General features: G+C 35.0%; 1 protein-coding gene across 1 annotated transcript; it reads left to right on the forward strand.

Moving 5' to 3' along the window:
* Positions 1-3,190: 3,190 nt before the first annotated feature.
* Positions 3,191-12,705, forward strand: LOC105349044 (hepatoma-derived growth factor-related protein 2). The gene is made up of 6 exons (XM_011458711.4): positions 3,191-3,291; positions 5,136-5,254; positions 5,809-6,023; positions 6,184-6,322; positions 6,893-8,047; positions 8,314-12,705. The coding sequence occupies exons 2-6, from the start codon at positions 5,176-5,178 to the stop codon at positions 9,696-9,698; spliced, it is 2,973 nt and encodes a 990-aa protein (XP_011457013.3). The 5' UTR covers positions 3,191-3,291; positions 5,136-5,175; the 3' UTR covers positions 9,699-12,705.
* The last annotated feature ends 264 nt before the right edge of the window (positions 12,706-12,969 follow it).

Below are 12,969 nucleotides of genomic sequence, written 5' to 3' on the forward strand. Positions count from 1 at the left end.
CAGTACTGTAAAAGGTGTTATTTGTAAACGCTGGTGGTTAAGTACACGTTTTCTATAGTCATACATTTCAAGTGGGTTTTAAATAGGCGAATGCGTGTTGTACTGTTCAAAAGTATTAATTTTTTAAATTTTTTCACCGTACGCACAGGGTACTTTAAGATGTCTGAAGCTTAAAGCGTTAACTAGTGCAAGTTTTCCTTACACGTAATGAACTAATTTTACAGTTACTGTTGTAGATTTTGAATATGTGTCTGGTATCTATATGATCATCAGACAAGCGTTTATTTGATTTGACTTTCTCCAATGTGAATATAAGAAATAAAATGCAATGTTTAAAAGTTTAATTACAATGACATTAAGAACATGGTTGAAACTTGATCAAATCTTACAAGAAATTCTCAGGTTCCACAGGATTTCATCATGTGAACAACCATGTTTATTTTCCAGTGAATTATATTTAAATCCATTTCTCCTGATTTAAAACACTTGAAATAAGATTTAGGGTAACATCATCTATAGTGCATGGTTTTAATGGGAGTTCATGATTTTGACTATGACATGTATGTAGTGACTGTCTGTCCTGGAGGGTGAGGGGTGGTTAGAATTCATTTTCACTCTTGTCGTATTGTCAAGTTCCTCTTTTTAAACATAATTATTATTACATATATGAAGTAACAGTCTGTCGTGAAGGATGAGGGCTGGTTAGAATTAATTTTTCATCCATGTCATATTATTGAGATATCTGCCTGGATTGTTGATAATCTGTACATTTACCTTTTTTGCAAGCCAACCAGATGTTATATGTGAAATGACAACAGATGTACATGTATTTCAAATGTTATATAAGTGCTAATAATTTTTATATGCCCTTTAAACAACAATCAGAAAATTACAAATGAGCCCCATTTTTAATATGTCTTTCACTTAGTTGACCATGGGCGATAATAATAGGAGCGGCGATAATAAAATGGGCGATAATGAAAGCGAGTGTGTGTGATTACTGGAACCAAAAATCTGTCTTTTAATAATAAAAAGAGGGATGCTACATGTATGTACAATAATTCTTCTTGGATTTGCAATGTTCATCATGCTGATAAACATATTCACAAATTTCTTAATGATATTCTTGTCCATTTTGCCGTAAAATATTAACTTCTTTTAAAATCGTTAAACAACCAGATAAAAAAAAAATCATTGCATATACCTAATTCTAAATTTCCTCTGGAGTAAAAATGGAAAGTTACTGGAGCAATATCTGGACAGAGAAATCACCCCACAGTCAGGATAAATTCATGGTCCCGGTCATTGTTTTTTCCATACAGCTGACCCCCCCCCCCCCGTTCGTATGTTAATTTCAAAAATATGTCTTGCATGCCTATAATATGCATGTCAGTGCAGCATTTTACAAAAGAACTTACGGCAAAGTCGTAAACATGATCTTTAAAGAACAAAATTGACATAAAACCATTTGTTTACAAATATTTGAATTCCCATAGTTATATTTTGGAGCCATAAGAATAAATCATTGATTAGTTAGTGATTAAAAAGCATTCATTAATTTGGTCGTCGTAAGTTCTTTTGTCAAACGCAGCATTGTAAATACACATTCTACTTAAAACAAGGAGTAGAATCATTCTGTGCTTTACAGTCAAATAAAGGAAATAGTATTATATATATATATATATATATATATATATATATATATATATATATATATATATATATATATATATATATATATATATATATTAAGTGTATATTATGATATGAAGTAGTTTGGGCAGATTTTGTAGTTTTCCAAGTGCAAAGTGTTAAGTAAACGATCCACGATATATTGACACCATAGGCCTTCCCATTCATTATATTGTTGTATGAACATTATTTTTTATACATGGAATCAGATGGGAGGTGGCATTAAGAGACGGAAACGTCGATGCTGTTGGTTCATAGATACCAGTATCCTTACGCAGTGGCGTCGGAAGCGAATTGAAAGGGGGGGGGCTAGACTAATCATCAGAAATCTTGACAAGGAAAAAAAAAACAATTCCCTAAATCATGGAAATCCTAATCCGGTGGGGGGAGGGGGGGGGGAGGAGTACCAATAACTAAAGAAAACTTACCTACCAAAAAAAAAAATTCCCAAATCATGAAAATCCTAATCCGTGGGGGGTGGGGCTAGTGATATAACACATTATTATGCCTCTTGTCAGTTTGACACTTTATATTCAATATTCATCTATTTTCGCATAGTATAACAAGGATTTATATAGCGTAAGCATACTATGCCGAAATAAGTGTGATAGTCAATTTCATCAGTTCTAATTCAGGAATATATAAAACATCACAAAAGGGAATTCACATTTATTAGTTAATGTTTATTTAACCAAAGTTGTCCGATTTACGAACTCAACATATAAACTGCCCAACTACACATGCATACATACATACATACATACATACATACATACATACATACATACATACATACATATTTAATGTATTTAACATGCAGGCACGTAGCATCGTTTTTGAAATTAAGTGGAAGGGGAGGGGGGGCAGACTCATCCAAAAAATCTTGACAAGCAAAATAAAAAAAAAAGAAAGAAAGAAAAACATTACTTTCCAAAATCCCGAAAATGGGGGCGGTACACTTTTTAACTTCGATTCAACTGTTTATTTCATTATTTTTAATTCAATTTTGTTTACACGGTCCCATAAAAAGGGGGACTCTATGTTAATTAACGTACGGTACCAAGAAAGGAAATGCACCAAAAGGGGGAGGGCAGCCCCCCCCCCCCCCCCCCGATTCTATGTGCCTGTTTAATAAGGGTTCATATAAATTGTAAGCCAATACAGAGTAGGTGTATGTTACCTACGAAAAATTTAAGTTCTGTTTTATCGATGTTGATGTTACTTATTTACCGTGAGGAACAATTAATGAACAGAACTAAATGAATGACATGTTTTTCTTGTGAGCACTATTAACGATTTACATCAAAGCGTAAGACAATCTAAAAAAAAATATTTATCTTTAATGAATCTTGTAGTGATAATATATTCGTAAAAGAAATAAAAGGTCGATATCAACTATTTACCAGACAAAAAATAGGCGATAAACTTGTATGTTTTCAATGATCATTGGTTTGAATACCCAATGAAAATAAAAGAGTAACTCATGCGTGAAAAACGTGCGTGGAAAAGAGACTCGAAACTTTATCGCTTAGCTTTGTCTCCACAGGTGAGATAATTTTCAAGATGGCGTCTTGTGTTCAAACAATAAATTCTTGTCAGGTAAGTGGGTCATTTTTTAAACAATTAACTCCTTTTTAATATCGTAATAAGTGAAGAAAACGTAGTTGTGAGGTGTGGATTTAACATATCCGTAAGAATTTTACAGATACAGATTATTTCAAATCATATTTTACAACTTATGCTCTGTTATTTGTTTGTTTTAAAACGCACTGTTGTTGTTCTGGTTTTTGTTTACGTATTACGTTATAGTCGTTACAATTTCTGTTACGAATCATCATTTACGTACTGTTAGTTTATGTACATCATTTTTATTAACATTTAATTAGACTATATAAAGTAATAACCGTAAACGATTGAAAAAAATTAGCGAGTGCATATAAACATGCAATTTGGAATACAGGAAGTGAATGAGAGTTGTACATGTATTGTCCAGTCATGTCTAAATTAGGGATTATCGTAATTTCTGATAGTATACATCTTTAATGTACTCATAATTATAGATATTAATTGTATGCATACATATTGAATTTGGTCCATCTAAAATTACAGATATCGAATATACCTAAAATGCTTTCAATAATGTATATATAGGTCTATTTACAGTTCCCCCATTGTAATGTTAATTATAATATGCAGGGTACAAAACAATTTACAACTTGCATGGGTTCATACAGTTGTTTATTTTTTTTTCAGCATGAATAAGATTCGATCATGATTACAATAATATTAAGTTAACATCAAAGCCTTAAATTATTAATAAACAGTATGTGTTGGTCAGAATTAATGCAAGGTCTAGCAGGTTTTTAAGATAGGGACTTATACATACAGTGCTTTGTCAAGAAGATGCAGTTATCTTTTATTCTCTTCCATATATTAATTATATATATATACATTGTTCAAGTGTAAGCCATAAAATTTCCCAAATACTCTCAATCATCAATTTTCCTTTCTTGATACCGTTAATTTTACAGTGTAGGTGATCTAAATTTCTGGTTTACCACACTATATGATGATAGATTTAATTGTTATATCTTTTAATTACCTTTTAATGGAAAGGTGTGTGATTAATTTTAACTTGATTCAAAGACTTGCATCACGTCTTGTTAGATCTTATAATTTGAGCGTGTAAGACAACTGGATGGGATCCAACCCTTTGGATCAAGTTACTGTTTAGATAATATACATTATAATAATTATATTTCTCAAATTAAATCATATCCCAACTAAGTCTTTAAAAAAATTGATTTATTGCTAGAAATAAGGGATGCAGTTGACTATCTAAAAAAATTAAAATTATTTATAAAATGCACTGTGTTTAAATTTAATTACTACTCTTGCACACAATATGATGAAAGTTGGTGAGGTCATCATTTTATATAAAAAGCCAATAATATTATGGTGCTTTAACATAGTTGATGTGTTTGAGATCAATGTTTGTACAGTCAAACCTAGTTGTCTCGAACTATATATACAATCTCGAGTTTTTTAACCATGCAGTCCCATCTATAGATGGGACTTAATTGTTAAAAAACTCGAGATATCCGAGCATTCGACAATACTCGAGAAGGGTAATATACCTGTAAAAGCTTAAGTGTTTGGGACTTACAAATCACTCCGACATATGCATTGTATTCGAGATATCGATGTTCGAGATACGGAAGTTCAACTGTATTTACTTTGAACAAGTTGAAGTGTAGCATATTTCTAAGTTACTAGTAGTACCTCATTCATTCAAATCAATTTAAAAATTGCTGTTCATTAAAAAAATAATTAAATCAACCACAGTTGATTTTTTTTCAGTCCCATAAAGCAAAATCATGTCCTTTTCTTTTGCATCATTTTGAATTACCCAATACTGTTGATATATTTGGCTTCGTTTGCAGATCTTCAAAATGACGTAGACACAATGACCTTTGTGACATCATGAGGTTAACCTTTGCACTGACCTGTCTTCTGTTGCTATGGCAACCAGAATTCTCATTACAGCAGAGGACCAGAAATTGTAAGTGAATCCCACTCTGTGCATAAATCCTGCTATATATTCAGGGTTGTCTCTAAAAATTGAAGTAGAAGGGAGAAATAAAAAAGTAGAAGGGGTTCTGGGGGTCTAGCTTATAGCTAGATTGTGTTTGAAATGCAATTATAGCCGGGTAATTACGTCACTTTAGGCGGGGAAATTCCCCGCCTCCCGGGTCTTAGAGACAACCCTGCTATTCAAAGCACAAAAATTAATCTTCGATTCCTCAGACCACAAAAAAATAAAGTATAATGCGACTGCCAAGATATTTTTCTTACTATGAGATCTTGAAGGGAAATATTCTTTTTAAGTGTTTCAGAAAAGTTACACTGAATAAAATGTTAGATTTCTTTTAAGGGGTATATGTAAGGAATGTATATTTTGTATGTATAAATTTCTCACATTACTGAAATTTCAGTCTTTTTGAGTTACAAGTTGCAAGTAAATACTAATGAATAGTTTTTGTATGAGACAAATCACAATGGTCGTATTTGTTTTCACTTCATCTCTGTCTTCCACTGCTGTTATTTCTGTCACAGATCAGCTGGAAGATTATTGCTTTCTTCCTCCCGAGTCGATCAGCCTGGATGAGATAGTTATCATCAAGGCCGGGGGGACGGTCAGCCCTAAGCCAATTGGTAACCAGTGTAAGATCACCGTTCTGACCGAGAACAAGTACGACCTGCAGGTCAGCATCCGCATCATCAACTTCAGATCCTGTGCCGTCACCCTCACTCTGTACGCCACTACTAACGTAAGTTCCCAACGTACTAAGTAGTCATGCAGTTGTCAAACCATTGATATTGTTTGTAAGATACTGCAAGTATGAAAAATTGAATCCAAAATTTCTCTCAAAATACTGTTAATTTTCCCTGTCATCGTATTTGATATCAATCGTGGTTTTTTTTCTTCAGTATATATACACTTGTGACAATTACCCACAATCCTCTGCCACAATGAAGATCAGCGGGACACAGGTGATTGTGGATCTCAAGAAGACAGATCCCACGACCATGCAGTACTCGTTTGAGATATCCATCACTCCTATCAAAAGTAAGTACATGTACCAACATTGTCATCTCATTTGGTTGACTGTTATCATAATGTTGTCATCCCATGTGGTTCAGTATTAATTAACATAACATTGTTGTCTCATGTGATTCAACATTATCATCCTTTACCATATAAATAGGGGGAAGTAGGAGAGTAAAAGCAACAATTGGCAAAATCGGACTGAAGTAATTAAGAACTATATGTTCACAATACAATAGCTCAAAATAAATATGGGGTTGGCTTTAGCAATATTGAATTAACGTTACAGCATTTTCAGAGAAAATGGGCTGGAATTGATATGTTTTATGATGTGAAATAATGAATTATAGTTCATATTTGAGTGTAGCAGTTGTAGGTTGTAATGCCATTGCTCACAACAACATAAATTAACTCTAAAATTATCTTGCTTTGCAAAATGTGCTCATGATATGTTTAAACCTATTAAGTGAGAGCAATAGTTTTTGCTTATATTATGAATAGAACTGGTAATTGTATGTTATATAGGTAAATGCTGCTATAGGTATGTAAATGAATGTTTTTAACAATAAATCATTTTGTCAATTTTCACAGAGCCTTTCTCGCCGGATACAACAGAAACACAACCTGTTGCGGCTGGACTTATCATAGGAGTCGTGTGTGGAGTTTTCTTCTTTATCGTGGTTGGGGCAATTTTCATTGCCTGCTGCTACAGGAGAGCCCAGAGAATGAAGCGGCTTGCTATGTACAACAGCTCAAACTCCAAAGTGCCACTGGAACAACTGGAGGGACAAACAGCGGCCTCCAATAACTACGAGTACTCGCCCCGCGCCAAGACAAAACTTCTTCCTGAGCGGCAGGTTTCGGTGGATGAGAGTGGGGAAGGTGGGGGAGGGAGGAGACCTCAGACTCTCGATCTAAAGGCACGGAGTCAGACTTCAAGGAGTGATGTCACGGATTCCAGTGCATCAAGTCGCCCGAATAACAACGTGGCGTATGAACATGAGGACGAGGATCCCTACGATGTAATGGACGGTGACCCCAAACCACCGAAGTCTCCGTTTCTTAGTGCGTTACAGAACAATGTCAAGTTCCAGAAGTCTAGGCAAGACAACGAGAGAGCTGCAGAGGACAGGCGAAATCGATTGTCTGGGTCCTCCTTTGGGAACAGGACGCCTGGAGAATCCAACTCCTCCATAGACAGCCGCGACAGAGTGCCTGCCGAAAAGAAGCTTGAGAAACCTTTGCCGACAGTGCCGGACAACAGACAGCTGACTCTGGCAGAGAAGCGTAAAAAGATGGAGAGCTTTCGAAGGGCTACACGTCCAGAATCGTTTACATCAGACGAGCTAGATGGAAGTGGAGAAGACAATTTAAACAAAAGTCAGGGGACTAGCGGTAGCGATAGTCGGTCCTCAAAAGAGGCAGCCCCTGCACCAGGGAAAGCAAACACTCAGCACACGCTGCGACCAAACAGAGGGCAAGAGAAAACTAAAACCACCTCCAAAGATAAAAAGGTTAAAGGTCAGAGAGATAATGATGTGGAGAGGGCACCTGATAGTCCAAGATCGACACGCGACACGAGTCAGTTTCAAAAATTGGAGGATGGGCTGAGAGGAAGTAAACGCTCAAATAAATCACCTAAAATGGCAGCTAAAGGCTTTGGACATCGGAGGAACCGCAGCACCGACTCGAGACCTAACACACCTGTCAGCATGATGCGTGATGATGATGAGGAATCGGTCAGACGTAAGTTTGATTTTGTTTTGTTTTGTCTAAAACTGTTCTTACCTTTTTTAGGTCTTGATAAAAGATGGAATAAATTAATAAGACTAGATTAAGAAATTTTTGTTTGATTAAAGATTTTAAAATATGGTGCCTTTAAGGGCAATGGGGTGGGGGGGGGGATTTTTGTATAAATATGACAAAAGTGTTATTTGTGTCGTGATCAAATTAATATGTTATTTACATTTAGTATCAAATGCTTGAAGATGAGGTTGACTTGTTTCTTTCAGCTTTACAAAGGACAACATCAAGACAGTCCCTGTATGCCTCACGGTCATCTCTGTATAGCCGCAGACGGCGAAAAGGATCCTTCACAGAGTCCGTAGTCTCTGGTTCCACCTTTGCCCATGACGACATTGACTACTACCGAAGGTCAAGAGGTCATGCCGACTACGATGATGATGGATACGTTGAACCGATTTCTCGACACGAGAATGACAGGATGTTTAAGTCCTTAGGAGACCTAAGTGGGAGAAGGGCGGATAAAGCAACAAGGGCGACTCAGACATTGAGAGAAACAGCAACACAGACGGGGCAGGACGAATCAGTAGTGATGCACTCCAAGAGAGTGGTCCAAAGAAAGCGGCGCTCCAAAAGTCTGTCTGCCACTGGGACCCAAACAACCAACAAAAAAGGCCGTAGCCGCAGTAAATCTCGCACTATAGGTGATGATTCTGACACCGGTGACGAACTAAAAAATGAGAAGCGCGAGAAGTCCAAGAGCCGGGAGTCAGTCAAAGATATGTCAGAAAAACCAAAGCCCAAACCGAAACCAAAGCCAAGGAAATCCCAGTCAGCAGTGCAGTCTGAAAGTGAGGCTCCAGTCAAATCACAGAGAAAGAAGTCAAAATCGCATGATAAGTCAGAGAAACCAAAAGCATCAGAGGCTGTTGGAGCCACAGAGATGCCACAAGATGTGCTGGCCCAACCTCCTCCTGGTACAATGATGTATGCAATGGGACCAGATGGTCAACCTTACTTAGTACCCTATGGTCTCCCACCATCGTATTCAACACTACCTCACCAGCAGCCACAGGTAGGGATGGTGTCTACCCAGGCTCCCTACCTGGTCAATGGACAGGGTCAGTTTACTGTGGCACCCCCTCAGCAGGCGGTGACTATGGCGGGACAGATCCCTGTTCAAGGAATTGTCCAGGCTCCAACTGTTCCTGCGAAACCTCGCAAGTCAAACTGGGAGATGCTTTGCGAGCTGACAGAGAAGCAGAAGGATGGAGAGACGGCTCTAGAAACAGGGTCTGTAGCTAGCTCCGTGTTTACAAACAATATCCCCACACACCAGGTGGTGTATCCTGGGGGTGGGGTTTATCCCCAAAATGGGCAGCAGCAGGCACCTGCCATAGTCATGATTCCACCCAATCAGAGTCACCCTGCACATCCATTTGTGACCCCCTCTGGTGCCCCTTACCCTTCAGGGATGCCCCTCTCAGTTAATCTCCCCTCCATGGGCCCCACACCAGCAGCCCATCCTAGTCCATCTGTAGGCAGTGACCTATCCCACAATTCATCATGGGACGTGTTGACAAGACTGACCGAACAGCAGAATCGCCTTCAACAAATTCAAAATGGTGGAGCAGAAAACGAGAGTGTCGTATAATGGCAGCCATAAGAATTATAAATCTTCATATTCCAATATCATTCATCCTTGCACTGCAAAAATGCATAGACTCTTAGTTTATTACGCTGGTTGGATGATTTTTTCAAGCATGAGAGAATCCTTGTGTTTGTGTTTTTGTCTGTTTTGGTTGTACGACATTTTATATATGTTGTATATAGTAGATAATCTTGTACATACATGTATAATCTTCAATCATTCACTGATCTGTACATTGATTCGGTTGTTTATCTGTTTGACGTACGTACTTTACTGAAGCCCAAGATGGCATATTTTACACATTCCTGGCATTCCTAGTGCAGACATTTTATTTTTAAAATTACAGGGTTGTTTTATTCCATCGTCTCAAGCCACGGGTTTTGTGTCCATTCTATTTCCACAAACAGAATGGACACAAAACCTGTGGTTTGAGACGATGGTTTCATTCCATCTTTACAGTTTTATCACATGGACCGTTAGTAATGTACCTTAAAGTACATGTACAAGGTAAATAGTAATGCTGATTCATGGAGCTGTTAATACCTTTATGTATGTTTTCCAAAATTACTAGTACAATGTAGTTCAAAGTTCTACTGAGCAATGATGTTATAGTTATCTAACTTGCTTTATGATTTTTGCCAAGCTCATTTTGATTATGTCAAATATGATAGATATCATATTTGTGTCATTTAAATATGCAATGTTTGCATAGCATCAGATCATCGTATACAAAATACATTGGTTTTAATGTTTCATTTTCTTTAAAAAATATTGCAAAATGAATGTTTTACAGTAGTGTTGAGTATAAGGTTTCTGTAACAAGTTTTTATATCTAACTTTTCTTTTTCTATACATGAATATCATTTGACATTTGAAATGAAATTTTAATGAATTATTTTTAAGTAGAGGAGGGTGGGGTCATAAATTTTAGATGCAAGTTTTCTCATTAGGGAAAAATCTGCAAATATTTTGCATTTTAATCTTCTTAATCAGTTATTTATACTTTTATGTAGCAAGGGTTCCATGAATTTTTGATGCAAGTATTTTTTTTCCTGTAGGAAGCAAGTATGAGTATTTTGCTTTTTATCTTGAATTATTTATACTTTTATTTGACATGCGTGCTTGTAGATTTATTACAAAGTTTTCAGCTATACTATGTTTACTGTAAGTGCTATCGCCTTGCAATGCCATACACATGTGAAACCTGTACGTGTACAAGTGACATTGAAGTGTGTTTGAATTGTTTTCTTTCATGGATAATTGAAGAGTGTTTGAAAGGTTTTCTTTAACTTCAAATATTAGACACAAATTTCTGCATGGAATTTTGTATTAAGGCTTTATATTAACTTTTAGTTTGGTGTAATTCCATGTACTTATAGAGGGCTGGGTATCCATGGGTTTAGCAGGTGTACTTAAGATGTAATGGGGGTAATGGGGATTATGATATTTTTCATTAATAAAAGTAGTTTCAGCTGTTCTTATATGTCAGTAATTCTTTAACATTAGAAAAATGCACATGATATCATTTTTTTTTTTACGTCTTATAATTCAAGGCAACATTTGGATAAAATTTGAATTGTTAAATGTACATTAATTCATAAATTTTCATCAGATGAAAAAATAATCCCTGCATTAAGAACATATATACATAACATTAGATATCCAATGCATTCGCATGTATTGTTGTCATCTATCTAGGATCTATAATAAAAGGTCTTTAATCTGTGGGTACATTCTTGTTTGTTCATATATATATAGTTTCCATCTATATATTATATTTTAACGGTATACATTTGCAAGATGCAGGACCATCTAGTGACCAAGATATACATAGTGTATGATTGTAGATACACTTTAATTGAATTTTTTTTTTCATGTGTATTGTTTTGGGTTTTATTTAATAAATACATGTAGGTGTATAGTACCACAATACACAAATGTCCACATATAGTCATAAACTCATGGTGATTTCAACTACACTAATTCTTATATACCAAGTAACTTTTACCATTCCATATCATACATGTTTATTCGTCAATTTGTTTTAGATTTCAAATTGTATTAATTATAGCAATTTAAATACATGTACCAAATTTTTGCTTATTGATGCCACATAGAAATCAGAATGTATGAGTTACATAATTTTTAAATTAATTTTTTTTTATTAAATTCCTAATTGTTGAAAACTAATTGTGATTGTGCCATACCTGTAGAAAATATGTGGCTTTAAGCTATTAATTTGAAAATAGAAAAAAAATATTTAAAGTCTTACTTCAATAATGTTTGTTTCGAGAATATTTAAGTGCATCCTAGTTTTAATTCAACATTTTGGCATTGTTTTAAAATATGCTAATATGGGTCTCGATTTATTTATAGATAAGCTGCCAAATTTTTTTTTTAAAGTACTATTAGAGCTGTATTTTATTAGTACATGTATGTACATTAAAAAATTATAGCTTTCAGTGCTTCCTGTTTATCTTAATATTTAAATTAATTTAATTCCAAATGATTGCAACTGAATGTATTTTATGTTGGGAAAGAAACCCAGCTTGTTGGTACTTGTTGTACATACCGGTAGTACATATATTGTTATGATTAGGCTCTGTATGCTGGGCTTCAGTTATCATTCAATTTCCTGCATCATTTAACTGTACAAGGGGTAACTAGTATCCCTTTTCATAAAGATTTCCTTGTGTAAACATAAATAATTTCATTTCAAACCTTTCCTTTCACTTGCTTTCATCAAATATGCTGAATAGATGTTTATAAATGTATCTGTAAAATTGTAAATGTTGACTGTTTTTTTTTTTTTAATTTTACTTTATTGGTTTAATTAGATTTTTTTTTTTAAATTGTGCAATGGTTAGTGATGCATTCCATGATTTCTTTTGATCATTTTAAACTTGATACATTATTATTATTTTATAAATTCACATATCAGATTTCAACAAAATATTTGTATTGTATCATTATCTGAATGTTTTATGTTTTTGAACAATAAAATTGTAAAATACAGTAGAATTATTTGAATTGGTTTATTTTTCCATTAAGAAATTGATAAAGTACCTCTCCGATTAATATTATGAAAAAATCTGTATAAAGATATATAGGAGATATATAAGACATAAATGACAATACATGCATTAGTATATGACCAAATCTATCATATTCAAAAGTTTGCAGGAGAGGTAGATCTGATGCGCATTTTGTTGACCATCCAGCCTCCTTATGGCTCCAATTTAATAATCCCGTACACCTATAAATTTCAAAGTGT

The sequence above is a fragment of the Magallana gigas genome, chromosome 4 (genome assembly GCF_963853765.1).
Source record: "Magallana gigas chromosome 4, xbMagGiga1.1, whole genome shotgun sequence".
Classification (NCBI taxonomy): Eukaryota; Metazoa; Mollusca; class Bivalvia; order Ostreida; family Ostreidae; genus Magallana; species Magallana gigas.

Bases quoted from the DNA above. Each gene is read 5' to 3' on its own strand.
- LOC105349044 (XM_011458711.4), top strand. From the start codon at position 5,176: ATGAGGTTAACCTTTGCACTGACCTGTCTTCTGTTGCTATGGCAACCA. The intron at 6,323-6,892 runs GTAAGTACATGT...CAATTTTCACAG, and splicing joins ATCCATCACTCCTATCAAAA to AGCCTTTCTCGCCGGATACA. The intron at 8,048-8,313 runs GTAAGTTTGATT...TGTTTCTTTCAG, and splicing joins TGATGAGGAATCGGTCAGAC to CTTTACAAAGGACAACATCA.